The sequence below is a fragment of the Crocodylus siamensis genome, chromosome 1 (assembly GCF_052110815.1).
Source record: "Crocodylus siamensis isolate JL-2025a chromosome 1, ASM5211081v1, whole genome shotgun sequence".
NCBI classification, from domain to species: Eukaryota; Metazoa; Chordata; order Crocodylia; family Crocodylidae; genus Crocodylus; species Crocodylus siamensis.
Window position 1 is genome coordinate 164,616,267 of NC_143395.1, and position 22,650 is coordinate 164,638,916.

A 22,650-nucleotide genomic window follows, 5' to 3' on the forward strand; every position below is an offset into this window, starting at 1 on the left:
CTAAGATGACCCCCCCCCCAATTTTTCCACGTAGATTCTTTACGTAGAAAATGAATACATGTTACAATTTTCCATTTTTTAGAATCTAATTACTGGAGGGGGGGTCCATCTTTTTTAATTCATCCCTCCCACCACTGCAGGGGGGGAGGCTATGGGGAAGCAGGTAGTGTGGGGATGTCAAGAAGCTTGCCTCCTGCTTGTGCCTGCACTTCTGCCATCTCTGCCCCTTGCCTACCCTCCCCCACCCCTTTTCCTCAGCCTCTGCTCTACTTTGGCAGGCTCCATCCCCATTCTAGCCTGGGGCACTGAGCACAGGCCCCACCCTGACCCCATAGCACCCATATGGGCTTTGGATTGGTGGTACAGGACTGGGCTAGGGCTGTGCTCAGTGCCTCAGGCTGCAGCCTGCTGGCATGGAGCAAGGGTAAGGAGGGAGAAGGGCAGGGGTGGGGGAAGAAGAGACTGCAGGGGGAAGATGTGGGGTGCAGATGTAGTGTGGTGGGGAAGAAGATGGGCAGCAGCTGCTGTTGTGGCCCTGACCCTGGGTAGGGGCTGCACCCTGAGCTTGCCCCCATCCTGGCCTTTATATACGATTCTGAGATAAGGGGCTTTCCCCCATGTTAAAAGTGTTTGGGGAGGGGACCTAGTATTAGAATCAAGTAAATACGGTATATTATATTGCATTAAAGAACTAGAGTTGCCCAGAAGACTGGTATCTTACTATAGCAGGGAAGCAGGAGGAGGGTGGATTGTAGTTTGTGGAGGTTGTATTGAATGAGAAGAAAAAAGTCACCATTTGGTGTTGGTATCTAACAGGAATCCATTTTCCAACAGGAAGATGCCATAGATTATTATACCCGAGTTGCAAAGAAGCTGCTGGAAGAATACTTGAAAGAAGAACAAACTGTTCATAATAACCCACTGGGAATGGCTTTTGTAACATTCCAGGAGAAATCTATGGCCACATAGTAAGGGGTTGTGTGTGTTGTGGATTTTTTTTTCATTTTTTTTTTTTTTGGTTGGGCCAGAGGGGGGTCTTTTTTTTTTCTCTGAATATTGTCATTATGAGTGAATCCATCTTGTTCACCTGAGTTGGTTCCTCCTTTCTTCATCTGCTTTCTGGATTTGGTGTATTCTACTTCCTTGGACCTTTTCCTAGAGGTCCTTTGCCTCTTCGTGATCTAAAAATTAGTCTAGCCAAGGACTGGATGATTGTAGGGACTTAATGGAGCAAAGAGTGCTGCCTCTAAGAACTGGATTCTAACTACCTGCCTAAGCTAGAAATGGATGAAAATAGCTGGGTGACAGAAAATGAGCTATCAACAGCTATATATATTATATATAATTCACAGTGGATCACTGTTAGCAGGTAAAAGGCTGTCCCTAATAGTCTTGGTGGTAACAGTTGCTGCTGACAGTGATGAAAAGAGAGAGTTTCCTGACACCCTTTCATTTTTTTCCCCTCTCAAAATACTTCCTGCCAGCAGTATGCTACTCGGCCCTCAGCCTGCACCTCTGCATTTTGGAAACTGTCCAATTGAACATATACTTGATATTTCTGTGTAACTACAGCTATTTATAGGCCTTGCTGTTGAAATTTGCTAAGCCATTTTGACTCATGTTGACCTTTTTGGGAGTGGGTGTGCTCAGCACCAGAGCTGAGTTATTTACAGGGATCCTGGTTTTTTCCGATTTTTAAAAAAAAAATCCCCAACTTTATATATAGTGGTGTTTCAATTTAATCATGGAAAAATGGGATTTTGGGTTACTTTTTTAAACAAAAAAATCCCCAATTTTCAATCGGAGAACCAGGGTCCCTGGTAACTTACAGTGGAATTCAGCTCAATTCTGTTATTGGCCAAGTGTTTGTTAGCAGCAGTGTTCTTCCTAAGAGGCTGAAAAGGAGAATTAAGGTGTGCGTGTTGGGAGTGGTGGGAAATGGGTCTCTGTCGTAGAACAATGTGGCCCCATGGGTTATTTCATTTTGTGGGTCCCTCAGTTTTGCTCTTCATAACCCTTTCAATCAAATGGCCTGTTACTACCTGATCAGTGGGCCACGCTGCAGAGCCAGTCTATGTGAGCTCAGAGATGTCAAGAAGTTTAGGATGTGGGGCTGCTTCTAGAAATTTGAGGAATTTGTGCTGGAGTTTGCTGTTCTGTTGCTCTTGTTATAGATTGTAACTTTAAAAAAGTTTTAAAGGGGTGGAGAGTCTGGGTTACTATCTGTCTGATGGGAAGTTGATATTAAAAATAAACAGAGTCTTTCCTAACTTCAGTTTAACAAAGATATCCTCTTCATTTGGATATTTTCCGCTCAGAGTTTCTTTGGAATTGTCGAACAGAGATGTCTCATTCAGTTCTGGGGAAATTGAACAAGATGTTTCAAATCTTCTTGTTAGTATCATTTAGACCAGTAGTCAGTGGGATGGATCATCTTCTTTGAAAAAGTGGGTCGGGTTATGCATGACAATGAAGTTAGCATCAAGCAGTTGAGTGCTGCTGATAGCCACTGCTCTGGATGGCATAGTAAACGTGCTACATACCAGGATTGTGATGCCTTGACTCTGATTAGAGGCCTGGTTGTAATCCATAGTTGGGCATCTTTTATAGCAAAGACACTCGAGCTGACTTCCAATGTATTTTGTGTGGAAAAACATTCCAAATAATTATTTAGTGTTAAATATGTGGTGCAAAAATATTGAGATTTTATGAGAATAATTGTATTGCAGTTAGAACCCCCATTTTCCTGTGTTGAGTTTGGTATGTGTTGCTCAGGGCAGATTTGATTTAAATCGTATTGATTTAAGTTACTTGTCAGGAAGCCTCAATTTAATCTTTTTTTTTTTTTCTACAAAAATACATTCTTGTTTGATATCCTTTATTCATTTAACTTCTTGAAACTTTGCACTTTTAGAGAGAGGTAAGGGCTTGACTGTGTGCACACAAACTTGCAGAGAGCCAGTAGGATTGAGGGTAGGTAATCAGGTCTGTTCTCTCTCATCTCCATAAGCTGCTGTTAACATGGACGTTATCTCTGGAGACTACAGACTCTCCCTATGCCTGAAGAAGGGTGATTGTGCCCAAAAGCTTGCAAAAAACAACTTTTCCAACTTAGTTGGTTTAGTAAAATATATCACATCTACCTAAAAACAAACAAATGAACGAACAAACAAACAAAAAAGCCAAAAACCTTGTCTGCTTATACTCTCTGGAGACAAATCCACAGTTTGAGAACTGAAACTAAGCAACACAGAGATGCTTAATGGGATCTTCCAGACTGAGCACTGAGTCCCATTGGATACAGTAGTTGTTTTTTTTTTTTAATCTTTACTAATTTATAGAAGAGCCTCTGGGAACCCCATGAGATTGGGCTCCATATGTAGTCCATGGCCTGTTGTGACCTATTTATAAAACTTCTAAAAAGATTGCTTGAATATATTGGGTCAAATAATATATCGTTAGAAGTTACAATCCCTATTCCATGATGATCCCTTTGAGCTTTAACATATCTTAAATTAAAACTATCTTTATATGTTCATTTTTTTTTTAAAAGCATCTTAACATAACATGAAAAATATGATTAAATAAAATCTTATTTTTAAGTGAAAAAGCATCGATTTTTATCCACGCTGGTTGCTCTATTTTAGTTGGGTTTTTTTGACATGTAAGAAATGTGACTGAAGCATGATTACTGTGTTCAGGTACTTCAGATAGGTGATCCATTGAAATACAGTGCATACTTTTTCCATCCTTTATATCATCAGAGTTTGGCTATCACGGTGTATTTTTAACAGTTAAAACCCTCATAGTTATTATGCCTTTCAGAATTTGAACCTTAGCAGTTCTGTGTTTGGGAAAGCTGTAAATGCCCTGAATTTCCCATGCTTTCATTGGATGTGAATTTAACAAATGTCAATTAAATACTGATTCTAGGAGATGATATCTATGTCTTAAATTTACATTTTGAGAGGGGGAAGAAGAGATTTTGCAACTTGAGAACATCACCAGCATAGCAAAAACATTTTCAGAAGTATCATCCTAGACTAGCGCTGGCTTTTAGTTTGTGTCCTGAGTAAGAATACAAACAAATCCACTGCTTTGTAATGAGTGGCTTGTGCTATACTAGAGCTCTTTGGAAAGGCATGTGAGGCGCTAAGACTTTTTACAAGGCAGCACTAGAAGCTCCTCTTTGTTGATAGCCCACTGAGCAACTTAAGGCAAGGCTTTTATTGGTTAGATACCTGTAAGAGCTGACAGAGGCAAACTGTGATGTATATTTAACGGTTACATGCATAAGGCCAGTTAGATTTGCACCTTTTGAGACTAACCACATCTGAGATGTATAGCATAAGTTTTCATAAGCCCAAGTTCACTTCATCAGATGCTGTGTCATTATTCATGCTTAAGCTATGCATCTCTGACTTTGTTTATAAAGGTGCAAATCTTCCCTGCTTTTTGCCTAACTTCAGACTAATATGGCTACCTACCTCTCTGTTACTGCAGTTTTACATGATATGCATGTATTATCCAATAACAGTCTCAAGCTGGTGTAATAAAAACTTTAATCTTTAGCAATCTCCTTGCTTATGCATGTGATGCTTCCAGGTGTAAAACTGCATTTTCTTTCTTCTTCCAGTATCCTTAAAGATTTCAATGCCTGCAAATGCCAAAGTTTTAAGTGTAAAGGGGAACCTCAGCCATCCACGTACAGCAAAGAACTCTGCATTTGGAAGTGGAATGTTACATATGCAACTTACCCCGAAAATATTTGTTGGTAAATTCTGTCTTTTAAGTTTTAATTCATAATTTAAATTTCAGATGAGAGAGATTGGGTTATTTGTCTGTTGCCAGAAGAAAATTGGGCTTTTTTTGTGGGAGGGGAGAAGGGATTGCATTGAAGAAAACAATTTTGTGAATAACTGTCTTAGTGAATTGAGCAGAAAATTGGAAGCTGAGATATCTGTGACTTCTTTCTATCTCCAGCTAGGGTTAGCAAACCAGTCAATTGACCCATCAAATACTGTCATTTGACTGCATATTTTTGACTGATCAAAGATTGTAGCAATTTCACAAAAAAACCCTACCTTTTTGAAGTTTTCTTGACGGAAATATTATTTTAAACCTTTTTTGACACATTTCTTAATGGCAAATTTGTGCTTTTTCTCTGTATTATTTAGACCTATTGACTATTTACCATTTGACCTATATTTGACTGGTCAGTTAGCCAAACTTTATTTGACTGTTTTCTATTTTATTGCTTTATTTGAATTAGCTACCCTGGGTAAGTCACTTATGGCTGACTTGTCTCTTTCTTCCTTGGAGGTTCTAGATACCCATAGTTTCTATTGCCTTCAAAGAAAATCAGTCTCTTAACATGTATACCTCAGCTTTTCCACTTGCAGAATGAGGACAGTGTAGATCTATTTTATGAAATCTAAGGATCTCATTTAGCCCTGTACCAGTGTTAAATGTTATGAAAGTGTTTGATTTCTATTTAAAAAAAAAAAAAAAAAAAAAAAGGCAGCAGTTCACCCTATTCTGTTATTAAACACTGTCTGCCTTTTGAAATGTTGGTGGACTAGTAAACTTGTCAAACATAATGTGCCACCAATAGGGGAAAACTTAAAAAATTAGTAAGTACTGTTCAGTCACTGTTTTGCCCTAGCCATTGCTCCTCACCTTCCCCTTTGCCAGAGAGACCCCACAGATCAATGGATTCTTTCCAATATACTTGCAAGTGATTTTTATTTATCTATATCTATCTATAGATATAGCTATATATTAAAACAATGTAACATGTATTATAAGGGGAAAAAATGGTTTACAGGCTGCCACTGCTTCACATAATCACAGTGGAGACTTAAGCAATGTATTTATCCATTAGAGAGGTTTTAAGCCATGATTTAGAATAATACATCCTTTATGTAGCGTATAATAAATATTTCCCTATGTTTTTGCAGTGAGTCACTGCTGGAACTGGAGACTGGAACTTGGGCATTCCTGATTTCTAAGTACTAGAATTTGGTGGACTCTAAAAGCATTTTGAAACTTGAAGGTGCCCTGTTAGATAACACACAATGTTAAGGTTTTGACCTTTATGGTCATTAAACATCCTCAGTCTCATCTTAAGAATTGTTACTGCAATGAGTTTTGTCAGAGTCCAGCTCTCAGAGTTGTTCTCCTTACCTAAAATCCCCCCTTTAGTTTCATTCACTTTCTGCTGTGACCTCCTCTGTAGCACTGCTGTTTAACAGAGCATGGCTACGTTGGAGGTGGGCAAAATGATCATTAAATGCCCAAAGGCTTTCAGAGAATATTAGATTGGAGATGGTGTGGTTTACCCCACTGTTCAAACAAAGGACAACCATTTTTCTTTCCTACTTCAATTCTTTCACCATGTTGCCAGTTATTGCTTTGACACTCTTCACTTCTTTGCTGATGTCACATCAACTTTTCTTTTGTTTAAAATGCCAACATTGGTTAGCCTGCAAAAGGTCTCCATCGTGACAAGAGGTAAGAATTGAAATGATGTAAGACTGAAAGCCCTTTATGGTCTATTTCAATTCATGTTGTTGAATAGAAGTAGTTCAGACATTAAAGTCATTACCAGTTATCATTCTCTTCTCTCTAAGTATAAGTGTGAAAGTACCCAGGTACCTTAAAAACATACCTGGTCATTGCCCTCTGTATTTACCACCCTTGAGATTCCCACTGAATACTTAACAGTAGTTCAAATGTGAACATATTCATCCCCTGTCTGCAATTGGACGTTCTGTTGCGAATCACTGTGGAACTGACATTCAGTGGTGATAAACCTAGTTTAATATAACTTAAACTAGGGCAAGTTTGTCTGTTAAACGAGACTGAATATATTGTTAAGCAGAAAAGGTTTGTTTTTAATTGGGTTCTAATTGCCTGAGATAAGAAAGAAAAAGAAAAAACAGTCTAAGAGTTTCTCCAACATGATGACACTAACTTTTCATTTTGCTAATTAATGACTAATGGCAGTTGGAACTCATTTAATGAATTTCTGGAGAGTTTTTATTATGGTTCCTATGTGTATGAATATCTAGTTTTAAAAAAGCACCATCTACCTGTCACTTGACAGATAGTATTTATCTACACCGACAAGATACTGACTGCCTCTCTCTTTTGTCCTTTTTCTTAACAGGAAGAATTTTTCAGTGCGTGGGCTAAAATGGTGGTTGAGGTGGTTTTGTATTAATATGCTCCTTTTTATTGTACTGTTTTTTCTGACTACACCTTCCATAATCATCTCTACCATGGACAAGTTCAATGTCACTAAACCTATTCGTTACCTTAATGTAAGTATTATTGCATCGTATCAAAACGTTAGTAAACTGATTGGGAAAATATTACAGGAACCGGGCCTGCCTGGTCTGTTAGTCAGACTCAACCATACACTTATTCTCCACTAGTTTAAATGCCCAGCACAAGCTTAAACTGATGTAAAACATTACATTTTTGTTCTTTTAGTATTGTCCTGTTTCTTAATTGGTATTAGTGTGAAATCAATTCCTTTTAAAGCTTTCCATGTTCATAAATCTTATTTTTTTTTAATGCAAAATGAAAATTTAATACCTTTAAACTTGTATAACAATATTTTTTACATTTGAACTGGAAATATAATCTCAGAATTAAGCTCCCTTCATATTTTTTGGATGTGAGGACTCAGATTTTTAAACTCTGAAATGCAGGTCACACTTACATTGTATCTACCAGTATGAGCATCCAATTCCAGTTCAGCTTCCACTGAAATCTCATACATCCTGTTTTTGTGAGAATTTGCCTTTAGCTTCCCTATGTCAACCTAACATTGTCATCAGGTGGTGTTTACACTCCTTTGAAGAGGGAGAGGGCTTGTAATCTTGCCTGTCGAGATTGCATTAGAGTCTATCTTGGTATGTAATCTCAAACCCTATTTTCAGCCTTGAATATTGTTGTCCTGTGTCATTTCTGAGACTAACAGTTTGGTTATTTATAAGAAAGTCAATCCCTGTCACAATCATTCTTCTACCACAGTTGCATTGGAGTGTTTGCACCTGTTCTTACTTAATGTTTTTATTTGCTAGGATCCAATTGTTAGTCAGTTCTTCCCAACAGTCCTCCTGTGGTCCTTTTCTGCTCTGCTACCAACAATGGTCTATTACTCAACGTTGCTGGAATCCCACTGGACAAAGTAAGCAACACATTTTCCTTTTAGTTTATCCTATAAAGCAAATTATAGGGGAAACTGGAAGATGTCTTGCATCTCATACAAAATAGATTCTCTGTGTCCCATCTATTCTCCTCTGGATAAGGAAAAAGGACTAGTTTTATTTTCTTTTTGAAGCACTTTGAGTGGTACAATCTAATAGGCCTCTTTGCTAGACATTTGAGGGAATTACCTCTTTCATAGTTGCTGACACAACAGGATAATATCCAGTTATATGGTGTGGGGGGCGGTTTCCTCCCACCTTAGGCGAGAAAATGTTTTAAATAAAGAAACTCAAGATCAGATCCTCAAAGGGGCTTAGGCATGGCAAAAATGAGGACAGTTGCTGCATTTGGCATTAGAGGATGAACGAAAAAGGCTTATGAACAATTCTGGGAGCAGTGCCCAGGACCTAGAACTCTGCTCCCTACCATTTGAGTGTCCTATCATTTGACTGCAGCATCATTCTCCCTCTGCCTCTGAATCTTGCGCTCTGGGCAGCAGTGGCCCATCTTCAGTGAGATGTGGAGTTTTCCCATCTCAGCCCAACTTTATCACCAGGTGTTGCTCACACTTCTCTGAGGATTGGAGATGTGGATTTAAACCCCCATTGGGGTGAGGAAGTCATAGATCCCAGTTCCTTCACTTTCTGGGAAAGTGTTTTAACCACTAGCTAATTGCATTAAAGGTGGGGTCCACCACCTCTCTCCTTTTAAATCTCTTTTTGAAAGTGTAAAAGGACATATGCATGGTTCTTGCTTTTGATAGAACTCTAATGGATATACTCATGTTGTGGCCCAACAGACTTCCTGATCTGCTTCATGTGCCCAGCAAAGCCTAGTTGTTGTTAACAATCTTATGTTTTAGATTTGCTCATAACGCTCAAGCCCATGCACCAGTTCCAGCCCTGTTCATTGGATCTAGCCACAAAGCAAACCTGTACAGCAGACTGAGCTGTGTTATCTTGCCTTCAGGGCTCCCCACAGGTCTGGAAATAATGGTGGTGGGAGCATGATGTTAAGTGTTGCGATTCAAGAAGCTGACACTACCATCATTCCCCTCCCACCAAATTTGCAGACATATGGGAAGCCTCATAGATAGGGTAACATGGCCTCACAGCTGTACTTGGCCTATAGGCCAGAGATTGAGCCCCACTGAACAAGACTGTTCAGGTGAAGAACTTTATTCCATGTGTTAATGTGCTTAATATTGAGGTGGATCTCACCTAGCTGAACTAGGAGCTAGTAGTGATTGAAGGTACCATGTTTTCTGGCATATAACATGTACCTGAATATAGTATGCTCCCAAAGAAGAAGAATAAATCTTACCCTAGAATGCAAGCTAGTACCAGGGATCTGGGGTCTCCAGGGCTGGGGGCCACTCGCTGGCCTGATCCTGCATGCCAAGTGGTAAGGCCCAGTGTGGCCAGAAATTTGGCGAGGGGGCCAGTAGGAGGCTATGACAATTAATGAGCTGCAGCTATTAATACTGCCACTGTTCTTCTCCTCTCTGCATGTCCTCCCCTGCCCCCCTCCAAAAAAAAAAATTAATTTCAGATCCATGGGGAGTCCTTTTCCTTGCATATAATGCACACCCTAATTTTCCCCAGCTAGTTTTGGGGGAAAGGGTGTGGGGTATATGAGAGGGAAAATATGGTATCTTTTCTGTTGCATGACTAGACTCCAGTGTTATTTAGTTATTTTATGGATAACATATTGCATGCCAAAATAAATTAGTTTGTTTTCCAGAATGTTATACATGCTGTACTTATGGCAGGACTAGTGTAGATAGAAGAGGATGAAGAGGATTGTGTTTAGCAGTAAAAGTCCTTCCTTAATAAGCCTTTTTTCTCTTTGGTAGGTCTGGAGAAAACAGAATAGTAATGCATAAAGTCTACATTTTTTTGATCTTCATGGTGTTGATTCTGCCTTCTCTTGGGTTGACCAGGTAAAGATTGTGTTGAGGTTCTAATACTATATAATATGGCTCTGTCCTTAAGAGTATGCTTGTCTCCATCCTGATGCTGTCTTCTGAAGCTAAAACTTTGAAACATACGCATGAAATCAAACTCTTCTGTGTGATGAGACTCCAAGTCTGGCTTCCCACTTCTGACCACAGAGTGTTCAGTAACTATACAATAATGGCTAGAGCAGAATTCAGGTCACTCATTTAAAACCTGTGTTTGTTAGAACAGTTGGGTTCCTGTGTGCACGTATTTTGTTTGGTTTTGCTGGACTGTGGAGGCTAAGTAATATTAACCATCTTTCTTCCAGTCTTGACTTCTTTTTTCGTTGGCTGTTTGACAGAGAATCAGCCGAATCTACAGTCAGATTAGAGTAAGTATTAATTACTTGTTTTATTTTGCCAGCTAACTTTCTTGAGTGTGTTTGCATAGGGCTTCTTCACAAGCCATGTGTCTGGGCTGTCCAGTATCTGAGCTGCCAGGGGCCACACTGCACAGCTGTATACCTTGAGGTCCACATACCACAGAGGCAGCATGTTCATTGGGTCCCTTCCCACCAGTCTACCCTCCCCGGGGGACTATGGCTGGCTGCTGCAGAAGCAAGTGCAGTGGAAGGAAGAGGCAGCCAGGTGGGAGGCTGCAAGCCATATGTTAATCCCCATGGGCCACCAGTTGGACAGCTCTGCCCTATATTATAGTGTAGAGATTCGGAATGAATGATGAGAAATAAATTCCTCTGAGATTACTTGGAGCCCAGGCCCTCTTTGCATTTGATAATGTATATAAATACAAAACAAAGAGAGTTCCTTCCCCGAAGACCTCACACTCTTAGAGTAGGACAAAACAACAGGCCAAAGCAACACCAATTCAGAAACACAAAGAAACGCAAGAGATTGTGTTGGAAGCTGTTGCATAGAAGTGGTACAAGTACCTTTTCTAGAACTGCAAGCATTTGGAAGCACTGTGAGGCTGGGACCACTGCTGGCATAAGCCATCCATCGTATCATGCAATGGGTTTTTTGCTTGCTTGTTTGTTTTTTAATTCTAACCAACTTATTCCTGAAAATACAAAAGTTAAAAGCCCTAAGCCCCCTTACTTTCTCCCTGGACTTAGTACAACTGCAGGTGCTCCTGTTTCCATGTAATAGCACTTACAAAATATAACCTGGCTATTGCCTAGATAATTCAGCACTAAATTCATGTAATTGAGTTCAGAGTACCAAAGATCTTGCAACCATCTTTGGTCAGGTGTCCAGTGTTCATTCCAAAAGGCAGATTTTTCTAAATGCAACCTGTTCTTATCACAAGCCCATCTTTTTTTTTCCCCCCGTCTGCTTGGTTGTTTGCATTCCGTCCAATGATTCTGCTTCCTTGCAGATGTGTGTTCCTGCCTGACCAGGGAGCCTTCTTTGTGAACTATGTGATTGCCTCTGCTTTCATTGGCAATGGGATGGAGCTGCTGCGCTTACCTGGTCTCATCCTGTACACCATACGCATGATAATGGCCAGGTCCACTGTTGAAAGAAAAAACATTAAACAGGTAGAAGGGTCTCTTCAGTCCAGGGTTAATAAAAGCCTAAAAGAGATGATTAATCTTCACAAAGAAACCATGTGCACTTCCATTCTTTGCAGCTGTTGACAGCTACCTGGGATCATTCTTTTCAACTTTTATTTTGTTCAGACTAATGGGTTCATGTCGTCCTCTCTGCCTAGTGCAGTGTGGATGTCTAGGGATCTGTGAAACATTATCACTAAAACTGGAGATGGATGCATATCCAAATCTAGATTCTGAATGCCGCTGAGCTTCAGGAAGTTTATTATTTCCATCCCCATTTTTTGTCCGTATCTTGCTTTTTTTTCCACAGACAGCTTCTATTTTTGTAATAGCTGAGTTTGTTTGTTTGTTTTTAAAATCTGGTTTTAGAATAAAAATGTATATCTTGAATCCTTTCTCTGATTAACAGAAGTCAGGCAGGGCTCATTGATTGGTCCTGTGTGTGTACACATTTACAGTCACACAAATGCGGGTCCTATAGTGTTTGTAACATCATTAGGGTTCACCTAGAGCTGCCATACAGCACAAAGTTTTGGCAGCAAAGGAAGTGTCAGTTTGCTACATCCATATTTGTTCAAAGCATGTAATAATATTATACTTCTTGTGCATCTGTAGTGGGTTTCCATGGAACTGTAAGTTGTTTTTTCAGGAAAATAACTGGTCTGTCTGTTGTGAGGAAGGAATGAGGTATAAGCAGAGTTGTTGCCTTAGTAAATGTAATTCAGTCTCTGCAATTCTAACATTTTGTGATGGGTTTCTTTTTCCTAGCAACAAGCATTTGAATATGAGTTTGGAGCAATGTATGCCTGGATGCTGTGTGTATTCACCGTCATCATGGCCTATAGTATCACATGTCCCATTATTGTCCCATTTGGTAAGTTTGCTGTTGAGTTCTGTGTACCATAGGAGGAAAAGGAGAGGTTTGATCTGAGCACATGACTAGTAGCCAAGAACTTCAGAGTTATCCTCCCATGACTTTTGCTGTCTCTGACATACCTGACCAAGTAGCACTCATTTTCTGTTCTCCTTTATATAACATCTTTGGGCACCTATACACATGCTCCAATGTGTTCTGATTAACTGAGTCTGAAGCATTCTAATTGGGACACTCCACCATGCTGCAGCGTCTTAGGTATTCAGGATCCCTGCATTTCAAAATGGCAGCAAGGGCGCTTTAAAATTAATTAAACAAACATTGGTTAATGTGCTCCTACCACTGTTTCGAAACGTGGGATGCTGAATACACAAGATGCGGAAATTTTTAATTAGACCAGCTCCTGAGAGCCACTTTAAGTGAAATGCTTGCCCCACCCCGGAGCACGTATAAAAATGCCCTTTGATTCTCAGAGAACCTCACAAACTTATAAAAAGGATCACTTATGCAACCACTTAAATGTTGCCACTTTTACAGCAGATTTTTCAGATGGAAGCAGTACTGCACAACAGTTTGCTCTAGTATTCTTTCTTTCCTAATCTGAAGCTTCAGAGTGGGTTAAGCATATTGTAGTTACCCAAATTAGATTTTGACTAGAACTCTACAATTGATGCCTTTTTACTAGGAAAAGTGCTGCACAATTTAAAAAAAAATCATAATTAACTGATGTCTAGTTTTTACTACTTATTGCTAATCTGCTATTGTCAAAATGTGAGGTACTAGATGTAGTGTTTTTAATTATAAGTGGTACCTATCGCCTGCTGTAGGCATATAATAGTCTCATGATGAACGTTGGAATGTTTTGGGGGCCAGATTCTGCACCAGGTGCCACCCTGTGCTCTTTCACTGTAGCTGCAGAGCATATATATGTTAATAACAAGAATAACTGGGTGTAGTTTCCTTGTTAACAAGTTCACTTATGTGAGTTTGTCCTTCCTTTTGAAGTATGTAGTCTTTACTTCATTTTTAATGCCCTATATCAGAAGTCAGCAACATTTTCTGGGGGCAGGCCTAAATGACTCAGCTCGGTTTTGAGGTTGGTGGGCTTTAGAACCTAGTTGCCTCCACCACTTCTCCCTCGGGTAGCATTGGGAGAGCCCCCTCTGCTTGTGCCCTAGGCACCTGACTGTGGTACATTGTGGGCAGAGCCCCCACTGCCAAAGCTGCAGCTCTGCATCCTGGATCTAGGGACCAGATCTAGCCCATGGGCTGTAGGTTGCCAGTTCCTGCCCCAGGCAAATAGGTGGAAAGCTGATAGAAGCCCACACAAATCCACATCTGCACAATCATGTTGTTAGTGCAAGACATAAAATAAACAGAAAAAATAAACCTGTTCCCTACATAGTTTGTGAAATGAACCTCAGATTGGTCAAATAACAAAGGTTGTTGCTTAAATAAAAGCATAACAGAGACTTCCCATCTCTTTTTAATTTCTGTCCCTGCTCTGCAATTGGGAACATCTTGACTTAAGTAGGGTAAGAGAGTCAGCAGGGTTGATCTGAAATCTGATCCTCTGAAATAATTTTGTGCATCACATCTGCATGGTTCCCCTGCCAGTTTTACAAGCCTTTCATTAATCTGTCTTTGGCTTTTGTCCCCTGCTTCAGGCTTGATATATATACTGCTGAAGCACATGGTTGACCGCCACAATCTTTACTATGCATTTCTCCCTGCGAAGCTGGAGAAGAAGATCCACTTTGCAGCTGTGAATCAAGCCCTTGCAGCTCCAATCCTGTGTTTGTTCTGGCTCTTTTTTTTCTCATTTTTGCGATTAGGTAAGGTGCATCTTCCAGTGAATGGAATTACCTGGTCTTGCATATGAAGCAAAGGGACCCGTGACTTGTCACCAAGTTCTCTAAAGCTGTCTGAGTTTGCATTTTGTCAAATGGGAATAATAATACTTCCCAAGGCTTACCATCTGCAAAGTAGTTGGAGGTCTTCTGATAGGCGATAGAGGACATGTCCACACATTCGTTAATGCGCCTTTGCTATAGCACATTAAATTTGGTACCTGTAATATGAGGTATTACATAAAGGCACATTAACCTATTCTAATGTGCAGTAGCAAACGCAAACAGGTTTGTTTATTTTTTGGAGGGCTTTGTGGGGTGGTTAGCTGTTTTGGGGAAGTTTCATCCATGGTAGGCTAATTCTACTGTGGATTAGTACAGTTTTTTGGCTGTGACACACTAATGTAGAATAGGCTACTGCACATTACAGCGTATTGTGTAGAAATGCCTAGAGTGAAGTAATACGTCAGTGTTAAGCTATCTACACAAATCCATAGTATTACTTCATTTTATTGAGAAAATGATGATCATGCATTTATCTAAATGTGTGGAGTCTGAGCCAGCCAATTGGGCTGCAGAGTGACACTACAAAATTCTTAAATATTTAAAAAAAAAAAAAAAAAGGGAGGCAAGAATTTATGTAGGTTGGGAAAGATTTAGAGACAGGCTTTTAAATGCAGTCCTACTGTTAAAACTACTACATTCCAGCAACCTGGTCTCTGGTTTAAGCATGCCTAGCTCTGTTCTAAGCACTCAGCTTGTCAGTCCCTACCATCCCTTGGTACCTCACAGTATTCTGCCCTAGTCTCTCTCACTACACCATTGATAGCAAATGATCTAACATAACTACAGTGAAAAAGAAAATGTTGAAGACTGTCTCATCTGACTTTAGTGTTAGTTCCCCACTGAGATGAAATTGGAGTACTTTCACTCTGAGCTGCTTCTGGGTGCTCTCTGCATTTTGGGCAGGTGCTACAGCATTGCCTCATTTTGCACCCTCTTTAATATTTTGAGAGTCATCTTCACACCTAGGCAGGTTAGTGGATTCACAACTTTTTGCATCAAAGTAGAGGTGCTGGAGTATCTGGTTTAAAAACAAACAAACAGAAAAAACCCTTCCCCACAAGCTTGCAATTGCACATTAATTCACATGGCTCTCTAATTCAGTTGCACTGAAAGCTCTTGGTATAATGGAAATTAAATCTTTATGATGTTATCTTTGATTCTGTGTCTACTGCATGGGACATAAAACCTCCTGTTTGTCCTAGCATTTAGAAATGGCAGTTGGAGGCTGGATTACCAGGAATCCCCTGGGGGCCCAGTATAGGCTTGTCTGATGCACAATCTCTAGTGCTTTGACCAGACCAGAGGCCACACGGCTGAGAGTCAGGAGAGGCTTGAGCTGCCACTGGATCTTTGGGCAAAAAGAATTTGGGTACAGCAGTGTAAAATGGGGATGCTTTTATTTGTGAGACTTAGCTGTTCAGTCACAGATTTGTGCAGCTCATTGACTATATGTTTTAAAACCAAATGCCTCAGCGTAGCTGCAAAATGTTGTGATGTTCCAATTTCCTTGCTTAGACCAGTGGTCTCCAACCTTTTTAAGTAGGAGATCACCTTTGGCATTTAAAAGCAACCCAAGATCTACTGTGCACTGCTGCCATGCTCTATCCCCCACTCAGCAGGTAAGTCTGTGGGGTGGGAAGGAGGGGAGGGGGCAGATCAAGGCAAAGGGAGGAAAAAATGATTTGGGGGCGTGTCTCCCCAGCAGGTAAGTCCCACCCCAGCCAAGGCCCCACTCAACTTACCCCTGCTCCTGTCTATGGCACCATCCCTCGCTGCAGGGGCCTCGATCTAGTCCCTTTTCCTTCCTTCCCTGGACTGACCTGCTGGGCTGGGATGCACATGGGCACTCAGCCCCCCCAACCCCAGCCTTGGATCGACTCAAAGACGCTCTGAGATCTATCGGTGGATTGAGAGCCACTGGTTGGTGACCACTGGCCTAGACTCTTAAAACCAGGGGGGAATCCAAGAGATCGATGATCCATGGTCGAGTAATGTCCAAACCATCCCCAACTGGTATTTGTCTCCTGTTTTTGGGGGTTTGTGTTTTTTTTTTTTTCAAAAACCCTTCAGTTTAGGAGACTCCAGCCTCCTTACGTAGCGTGTTCTATTATTTCATTGCCCTCTTGATTTAAAATTTTCCCCTACAATCATACTAGCTAAATCTTTGAGGCTACAAGGGAAGACCATTTCCTCTAGTTCTACCTTTAGTGGATGTGGAAGATAGTAGATCGCTGTCCTTTTACTGTTGTCCTGTCTCACATCAGTGTTTTCTTTTCGAAACTAGACAAATCCTTCAGCTTTTTCTCATGGCTCCTGTTCTCTTGATAGTTCTGAGGAGAACAAACTGCAGTTTCTGTCTCTGTCAGCAGGGTGTCCAGCACTATATAGCACTGCAGCTGAGGCCTCACCAGTGCCAAGCAGAGCAGAAATAGGAATAGTCTTACATGTGACATTCCTACTTAAAAATACAGCCTGGAATGAAGTTTGCTTATTTTTTGCAGCAGCACTGCATTGTTGACTCCTATTCAGTTTGTGCTTCACCACAACCACCAGGTCCTGTTGCACCAGACAGTTGCCTAGCCTGTTATTCCCCATTTTGTATTTGTGCATTTGATTCCTTCTCCTTCAGCATACCACTTTGCACTTTATTTTTAATGGCTTTCATCTTGTAGATTCTGGCCCACTCCCAAGTCTTTATCCAGACTTTCTGAAGGTCCTGTCCTCTGGCAGGCTTGCAGCCCCTCCCAGCTTGGCACTTTTTACAAATGTTCTAGCTGTAGTTCATGTTTCATCATCCAAGTTGGCAGTGAAAATAATGAATTGGACAAGGGCAGATGCCAAGGGTGGAATCTGTGGTTAATTCATGATTTAAGTTTTAACAGTCTCAGTCCCTAACCTGGCAATAGCTGTGTGCACAACTTCTACAGCTTCTTGAGTGACCTGTAGAACTCCCCAACAATTGTTATAGATAACTAAAGCAAAAAACAGACAGCCAGTTTAATCCCTAGCTGATTGTCCTGGGTTTTGACCCCCATCTCATCAGTCTGGGACAGTTGTTTATACGTGCAGCTTGAGTATCAGTTAACTGCAACTAGCCTTGGCTGTCATAGAGCAATGTTATTGGATACTCCATGGGTGCTTATAGTGGGACAGTGAGCTTGTACTCTGTAGGGTCCCAGGATAAAAGTTTTTGTGCTGGGGTAAGCTGGTCTGTTTCATTAACCAGCATTGAAGGTAGCTTTATCCAGTACTCTAGGAGAAATATGAGTATCTGAGGGTTATGGGAGAGAACACAGAGAAGGGACTTGGGGGTTAAGAGCAGTAGGTGTTCTTGTTTTTTCTCCCACACTAATATTTTTTTATTTGATGGATTTTTTTCACCTTGTCTGGTTTGTTTTTGTTTTATTTTAGGTTTTAAAGCACCCACAACTATGTTCACATTCCTAGTTGTCAGCATTACCATTGTCGTCTGCTTAGCTCACACCTGTTTTGGTTGCTTCAAGTACCTGAGCCCTCTGAATTACAAGGTAAATGGTACTGAATTTTAGTGACAATAAGCAGCGAGCAGCCCTGGCCAATTTCACACTGCAGTTTGTTCCCTCTGGAGCCAAAGGCAAAACTTCCATTTATGTCAGTGGCAGCTGGGTCACAAGGGTTCACTCCTGTAATGTGCTGAGGAGGTTCTGGATTGAGAGGGGTAATTTTGCATATTGAAAATGTCACAGGGTGGTGGGGAGAGGAGTTCAAAGCCCAAGGTGATTGTGTGAGAGGCAGATACAAGGGGGAGGGTTGAGAGAAGCATCTGCAATAGTAGAGTTTGTTGTAACTTTTTGTAAGTGGGCTTTGTGCTTAACATACACTCTAATAACCTACTACTGCATGTAGGTTTACATCCTATTCTGTGTGCACAGAGGTAGTTAACCATGTTACCTTGAAGTTCAGCAGAAGCTAGGGAAGGGTGCATCTTAGACACTAGCCTGTTAGTCTCTCCCACCCTACCTTCTACCAAACCATTCTTTGTAGCACTGATTTACTAATTTGACATTTCCCCTCCTCCCACCCCCTTTCTGCCTTCAGATAGAAGAAGTGTCAGGTGGAAGAGGAAGTGACACTGACAAAGCAGAAGCTCCAAGACATTCTGTAAGTCCTTAACAAAAAAATAGTAGTCTTTCTTACCTTGCCTTGAAAAATGAATTCCTAACCCTGCCAGGCAAAGGGCTTGGGTAGGACATTACTAGTTTGAGTGGTGTGGGAGTGCAGGTATTAATTCACTTAAGAACAAGCTAATCAAAACAGTGTGCTTGTCCAGCGTGTTTGAATGTGGTGATGTAGCAACACCACCTAGAACAGTGGTCTCCAAACTTTTTTTAAGTAGGAGATCACCTTTTGCATTTAAAAGCAACCCAAGATCTATTGTGCGCTGCCTTCCCCCACGCCTCCAGCATCCAATAGGTAAGTCTGTGGCGGGGGGCGCAGATTGAGGCAGAGGGAGAGAAAATTATTTGGGGGCATGCCTCCCAAGCAAGTAAGTCCCACCCACCCAGGGCCTCACTCAACTTACCCCTGTTCCTGCCTCTGCAGCATTGTCCCTCACCACAGGGGTGTCAATCTAGCCGCTGGCCCTTCCTTCCCCCATGGGCTGACCTGTGGGGCTGAGGTGTGCACATGGGCACTCAGCCCCCCACCCCAGTCTTGGATAGACTCCAAGAGGCTCCAAGATCTACTGGTGGATAGAGAGCCACTGGTTGGTGACAACTGACCTATTACGATGTTTTAGCAATAGGTGCAATACTGTATTTTTAAATAGATTCTTTTTTTGGTACAAATCTATGATGTGTTCCAGTTCACTACATTTTTACACCATGCACTGTGTGATTGGCTGCTTTTGAATGCTGCCTGACCAGTCACATTGCATGGGGACAAAGAGGGAGTTGTGAATGCTAGAATGTGAATGCTACATCACCAAAAATGGCCACAGCATTTTGATTTGTATATCGGGTTTTCCTGTACTGCCCATGTGAATGTGGGTAGAAACCTTGGTGCGTAACGGCATGCTGTTTGACATGCATACACACTTGAGTTTTGCACTAAAATATTTCTTCCAGGGTTCGGGGAGATGTAGGTGTTCAGGTGAGGCAGGCAGAGATGCAAAGATAGAGGGATGGTGATAGGAAGAGATTTGAAATGCAGCAAAGTATTCCATTGTTAAAGTTACGTGATGGAGTAATAAAATCCCAAACTTCTACTATTTTAGATGTACATCCCACGGGTCCTGCTTCATCACCCTACGGAAAGGACAACACTAGCTCAGACTGGGCACCAGTCATATGGCACCATGGGAGCAAAGGGTACTCAAGCAGAAGACTCTGTTACGTATTCAGTGGAACCTGATAGGGTCCTGGAAGAGGCATAGAAGCCTTTCTGGTCATCTCCAGGACTAACACAAGGTGGAGCACTTGGTCCTGCTTTAAAAGAGCTAATCCCCCAAGCATTCTGAACTGCACATTGTGCCTGAAGGGGAGGTATGGAAATAATTCAGTGTGTGATCTGCAGCTGTGCTTGGAGATTAAAGAGCAGCCGCCTTGGGACTGATTATTTTCTAAGCTGTCTACCGTTGTGAATGGGATGAGAAGAGAGAGGCAGCCCTCGAGGACTTCTTTGCATTTACTGTTTAATCACTTACCTTATGGAGATCTTTCACACTTCACGTAGATAACAGGTCAGTGGAGCAAATGCAACGCCCTGATTGCAGGTGTCTTCTCTTTACTCAAAATGACTCTCCTCAAATTTTAACCAACTGTAAATATTTATTAATCACTAGGAACTGATAGATCTTGAGACTGTCAGTTTAGATGGAAAAAACTGAGAGCAAATATTACCATACTGGCAAGAGCCAGGAAGACAACTTGTGGTACAGTGTTGTCTCTTCTATCACCCAAGGTATCCAGTCTAGACATGAACATCCTACTTTGCTAGTGAATGTAAAGCCCTCGTCTCTTTCAGAAAAGTGCACAGTACCAAACCCGGAGGGCTGGTATGAATAAGAGACTTCTTTCATATAACTTATATATATTTTTGCGGGGATGTAGTTATTTACTTTCTGGTCACTTGTTGAGGGGCCTTCTACAATGAACGTTCACCTGCCAGCAATAAAGGATATAAATATTTTATTTTATTTTTTTTTTTAAATCTTGGGTTAAAATGATAAATCTTTGTATTTCCTTAATGAGTGCCAGTTGTACAAGCTGTAAGATATTATGTGGTATTTTAAATTATGTAGTAGGTGCCAATTTATCCCAAAGCAACATTGTGTCAAACTGTAACTAAGCAATAAGCACAAGCAATAAAACACTGAGTTCAAAGAGGGATTCCATAACTGGGTTTTATGGACCATCTTTCTTTGCATATTTAAAATATTCCATCTTGTGCCAGCTTGGACCCCAAGCAAAACTGACAAGTCATTAAAAAAGTCAATTAGGACCAAATATGCAATGCACTGTTTGAATGCTAAGAGAGGAAGTGCTCCTGACACTCTTCCCAGCAGTTAGTCTTGTTGATGTCTGCATAGAAACTCCTATTCTCTTGTTTCTCTATTTGGCTGGCTGGCTGTCACATGACTGCAAGCTCCTCATGCTGGGACTCTGTTCTTGAGTGTCTGTAAAGCAACCAGCACCTGTAGCATGCTACAACAAACCTGTAAATAAAGGTGTTTAGTGGTTTACAGAATGGGTCCTGAATTCCCAGGATTTGGTTTATGTTCTTTGGTGGACTTCAGCTGAAGGAGATGCCGTGCATTGCTACCATAGTGTCCCCTGTAGTTCTTTTAACATCATGACGATAAGTTTTGGAAAGGGGTCCTGTTCTGTAAATTGGGTGATCCCTAAAGCTAGGTGTTTTTGTGTAAGTCTATGAAGGGAGTCCTGCCTGTGGGAAGAGGGCTGGCTAACATACCCAACTCTTTCTAAGTCACTTAAGTGTTGTCTCCTTATTCTAAAACTACCATAGAATCACCAGAGATGTTATATGCATTGGATGCAAACTATTGCTCTGAGGATTGAATGAAAACTAAGTAATAATGACACTCTGACCTAGAGCTGCTACTGTACATTCTGACTTGTATTTGGGTATTTTATAATAGGTATGAGTCTTGCGGTTCCCTGCCATGTTAAATCAACAGCAGAAGAAAGTATAGCAATTGCAGCATTGAGATTAATTGTCTGCCTCCATTCAAAATGCAGTAGCCACGTCTTCAACATGCGTCTGTTTAAGTAGTTCTCACATATCTTGTAGATGCTAATTACAGTGATTAATGGCTTTTGGCTCCCATGGTTGGCCTGGTTACTCTAGCTGGGTCATCCTGGAGCCATTGCCCTCCATTGCATCACTCAGGTCTTTTATGTCACCTCTCAATTGTGCACAAGTTTCTAAGTCGTATATCTTGGGCAAAGATTAGCTTGGTATTTGATTTCCTGTGGTGCCTTTGCAGTGCTTGCAAAAGGGGAATGCTTACAGTCTTTGATAATGAAGCTGTCCCCAAGACAGGTTCAGCCCTCCAACATGTAGCCCTCCCAATATGGACCTGATCAAGATTGAAGACAAAAGGTGGAAAGAGGAGATCCGTTTTGCTAAACAGTTACTCTCTGGAGTCTCTGCATGCAAACAAGGGGGGGTAGTGTGGAGCTACCACCTTATGTCACCTTGGTCAACAAGCCACTGTTTTGTGGTAGCCATTCTTGGTTACCATCATACAGGTGAAGGGTGCTCTGTTTCATTGCCGGTCATGTCTGTTGGTATGAATAAAATTAAATCAACTCACATCCCTTGCTGAGCCTTAGAATGAAGCCTCTTGCAGTGTGTGATGGAAGCTTCAGTGAATGATATTGGACTGTACAATACTTGAAATGCATATTTAAAGTCACTGCACATTCTTTGCTGTACGTCTTACGAATTTTTTGGCAGGAAACCAAAGCAAATGGCCCAGCAGGACTTGCTGATCCCAGCCTGCCAGGGGTGTATTTCCTCAGATTTGATGCCTGCTGCCTGTCTTGCATAGCTCAGACAGCCCCACCTTCTCTCTTCTTGCAAAGTCATTATTCACATTCTGGGGACTGAATTTTTCAGGAAAGC

General features: G+C 41.2%; 1 protein-coding gene across 5 annotated transcripts in view; it reads left to right on the plus strand.

The window, feature by feature from the left end:
- TMEM63A (transmembrane protein 63A) overlaps positions 1–22,262 on the plus strand; it is a 42,373-nt gene extending 20,111 nt beyond the window's left edge. For 4 of the 5 annotated variants that reach the window (XM_090047798.1, XM_090047804.1, XM_090047821.1 and 1 more), the window contains 12 exons: positions 835–968; positions 4,637–4,774; positions 7,172–7,325; positions 8,094–8,200; positions 10,076–10,162; positions 10,489–10,551; positions 11,556–11,718; positions 12,502–12,607; positions 14,275–14,442; positions 17,935–18,050; positions 18,601–18,663; positions 19,778–22,261. In XM_090047798.1, coding sequence (XP_089903924.1) covers positions 835–968; positions 4,637–4,774; positions 7,172–7,325; positions 8,094–8,200; positions 10,076–10,162; positions 10,489–10,551; positions 11,556–11,718; positions 12,502–12,607; positions 14,275–14,442; positions 17,935–18,050; positions 18,601–18,663; positions 19,778–19,936 — 1,458 coding nt within the window. In that variant the 3' untranslated portion in view covers positions 19,937–22,261. Of the gene's footprint in view, positions 1–834; positions 969–4,636; positions 4,775–7,171; positions 7,326–8,093; positions 8,201–10,075; positions 10,163–10,488; positions 10,552–11,555; positions 11,719–12,501; positions 12,608–14,274; positions 14,443–17,934; positions 18,051–18,600; positions 18,664–19,777 lie in introns of all 5 variants that reach the window. The other variant, XM_090047829.1, reaches the window with a different exon arrangement.
- Positions 22,263–22,650: the final 388 nt, after the last annotated feature.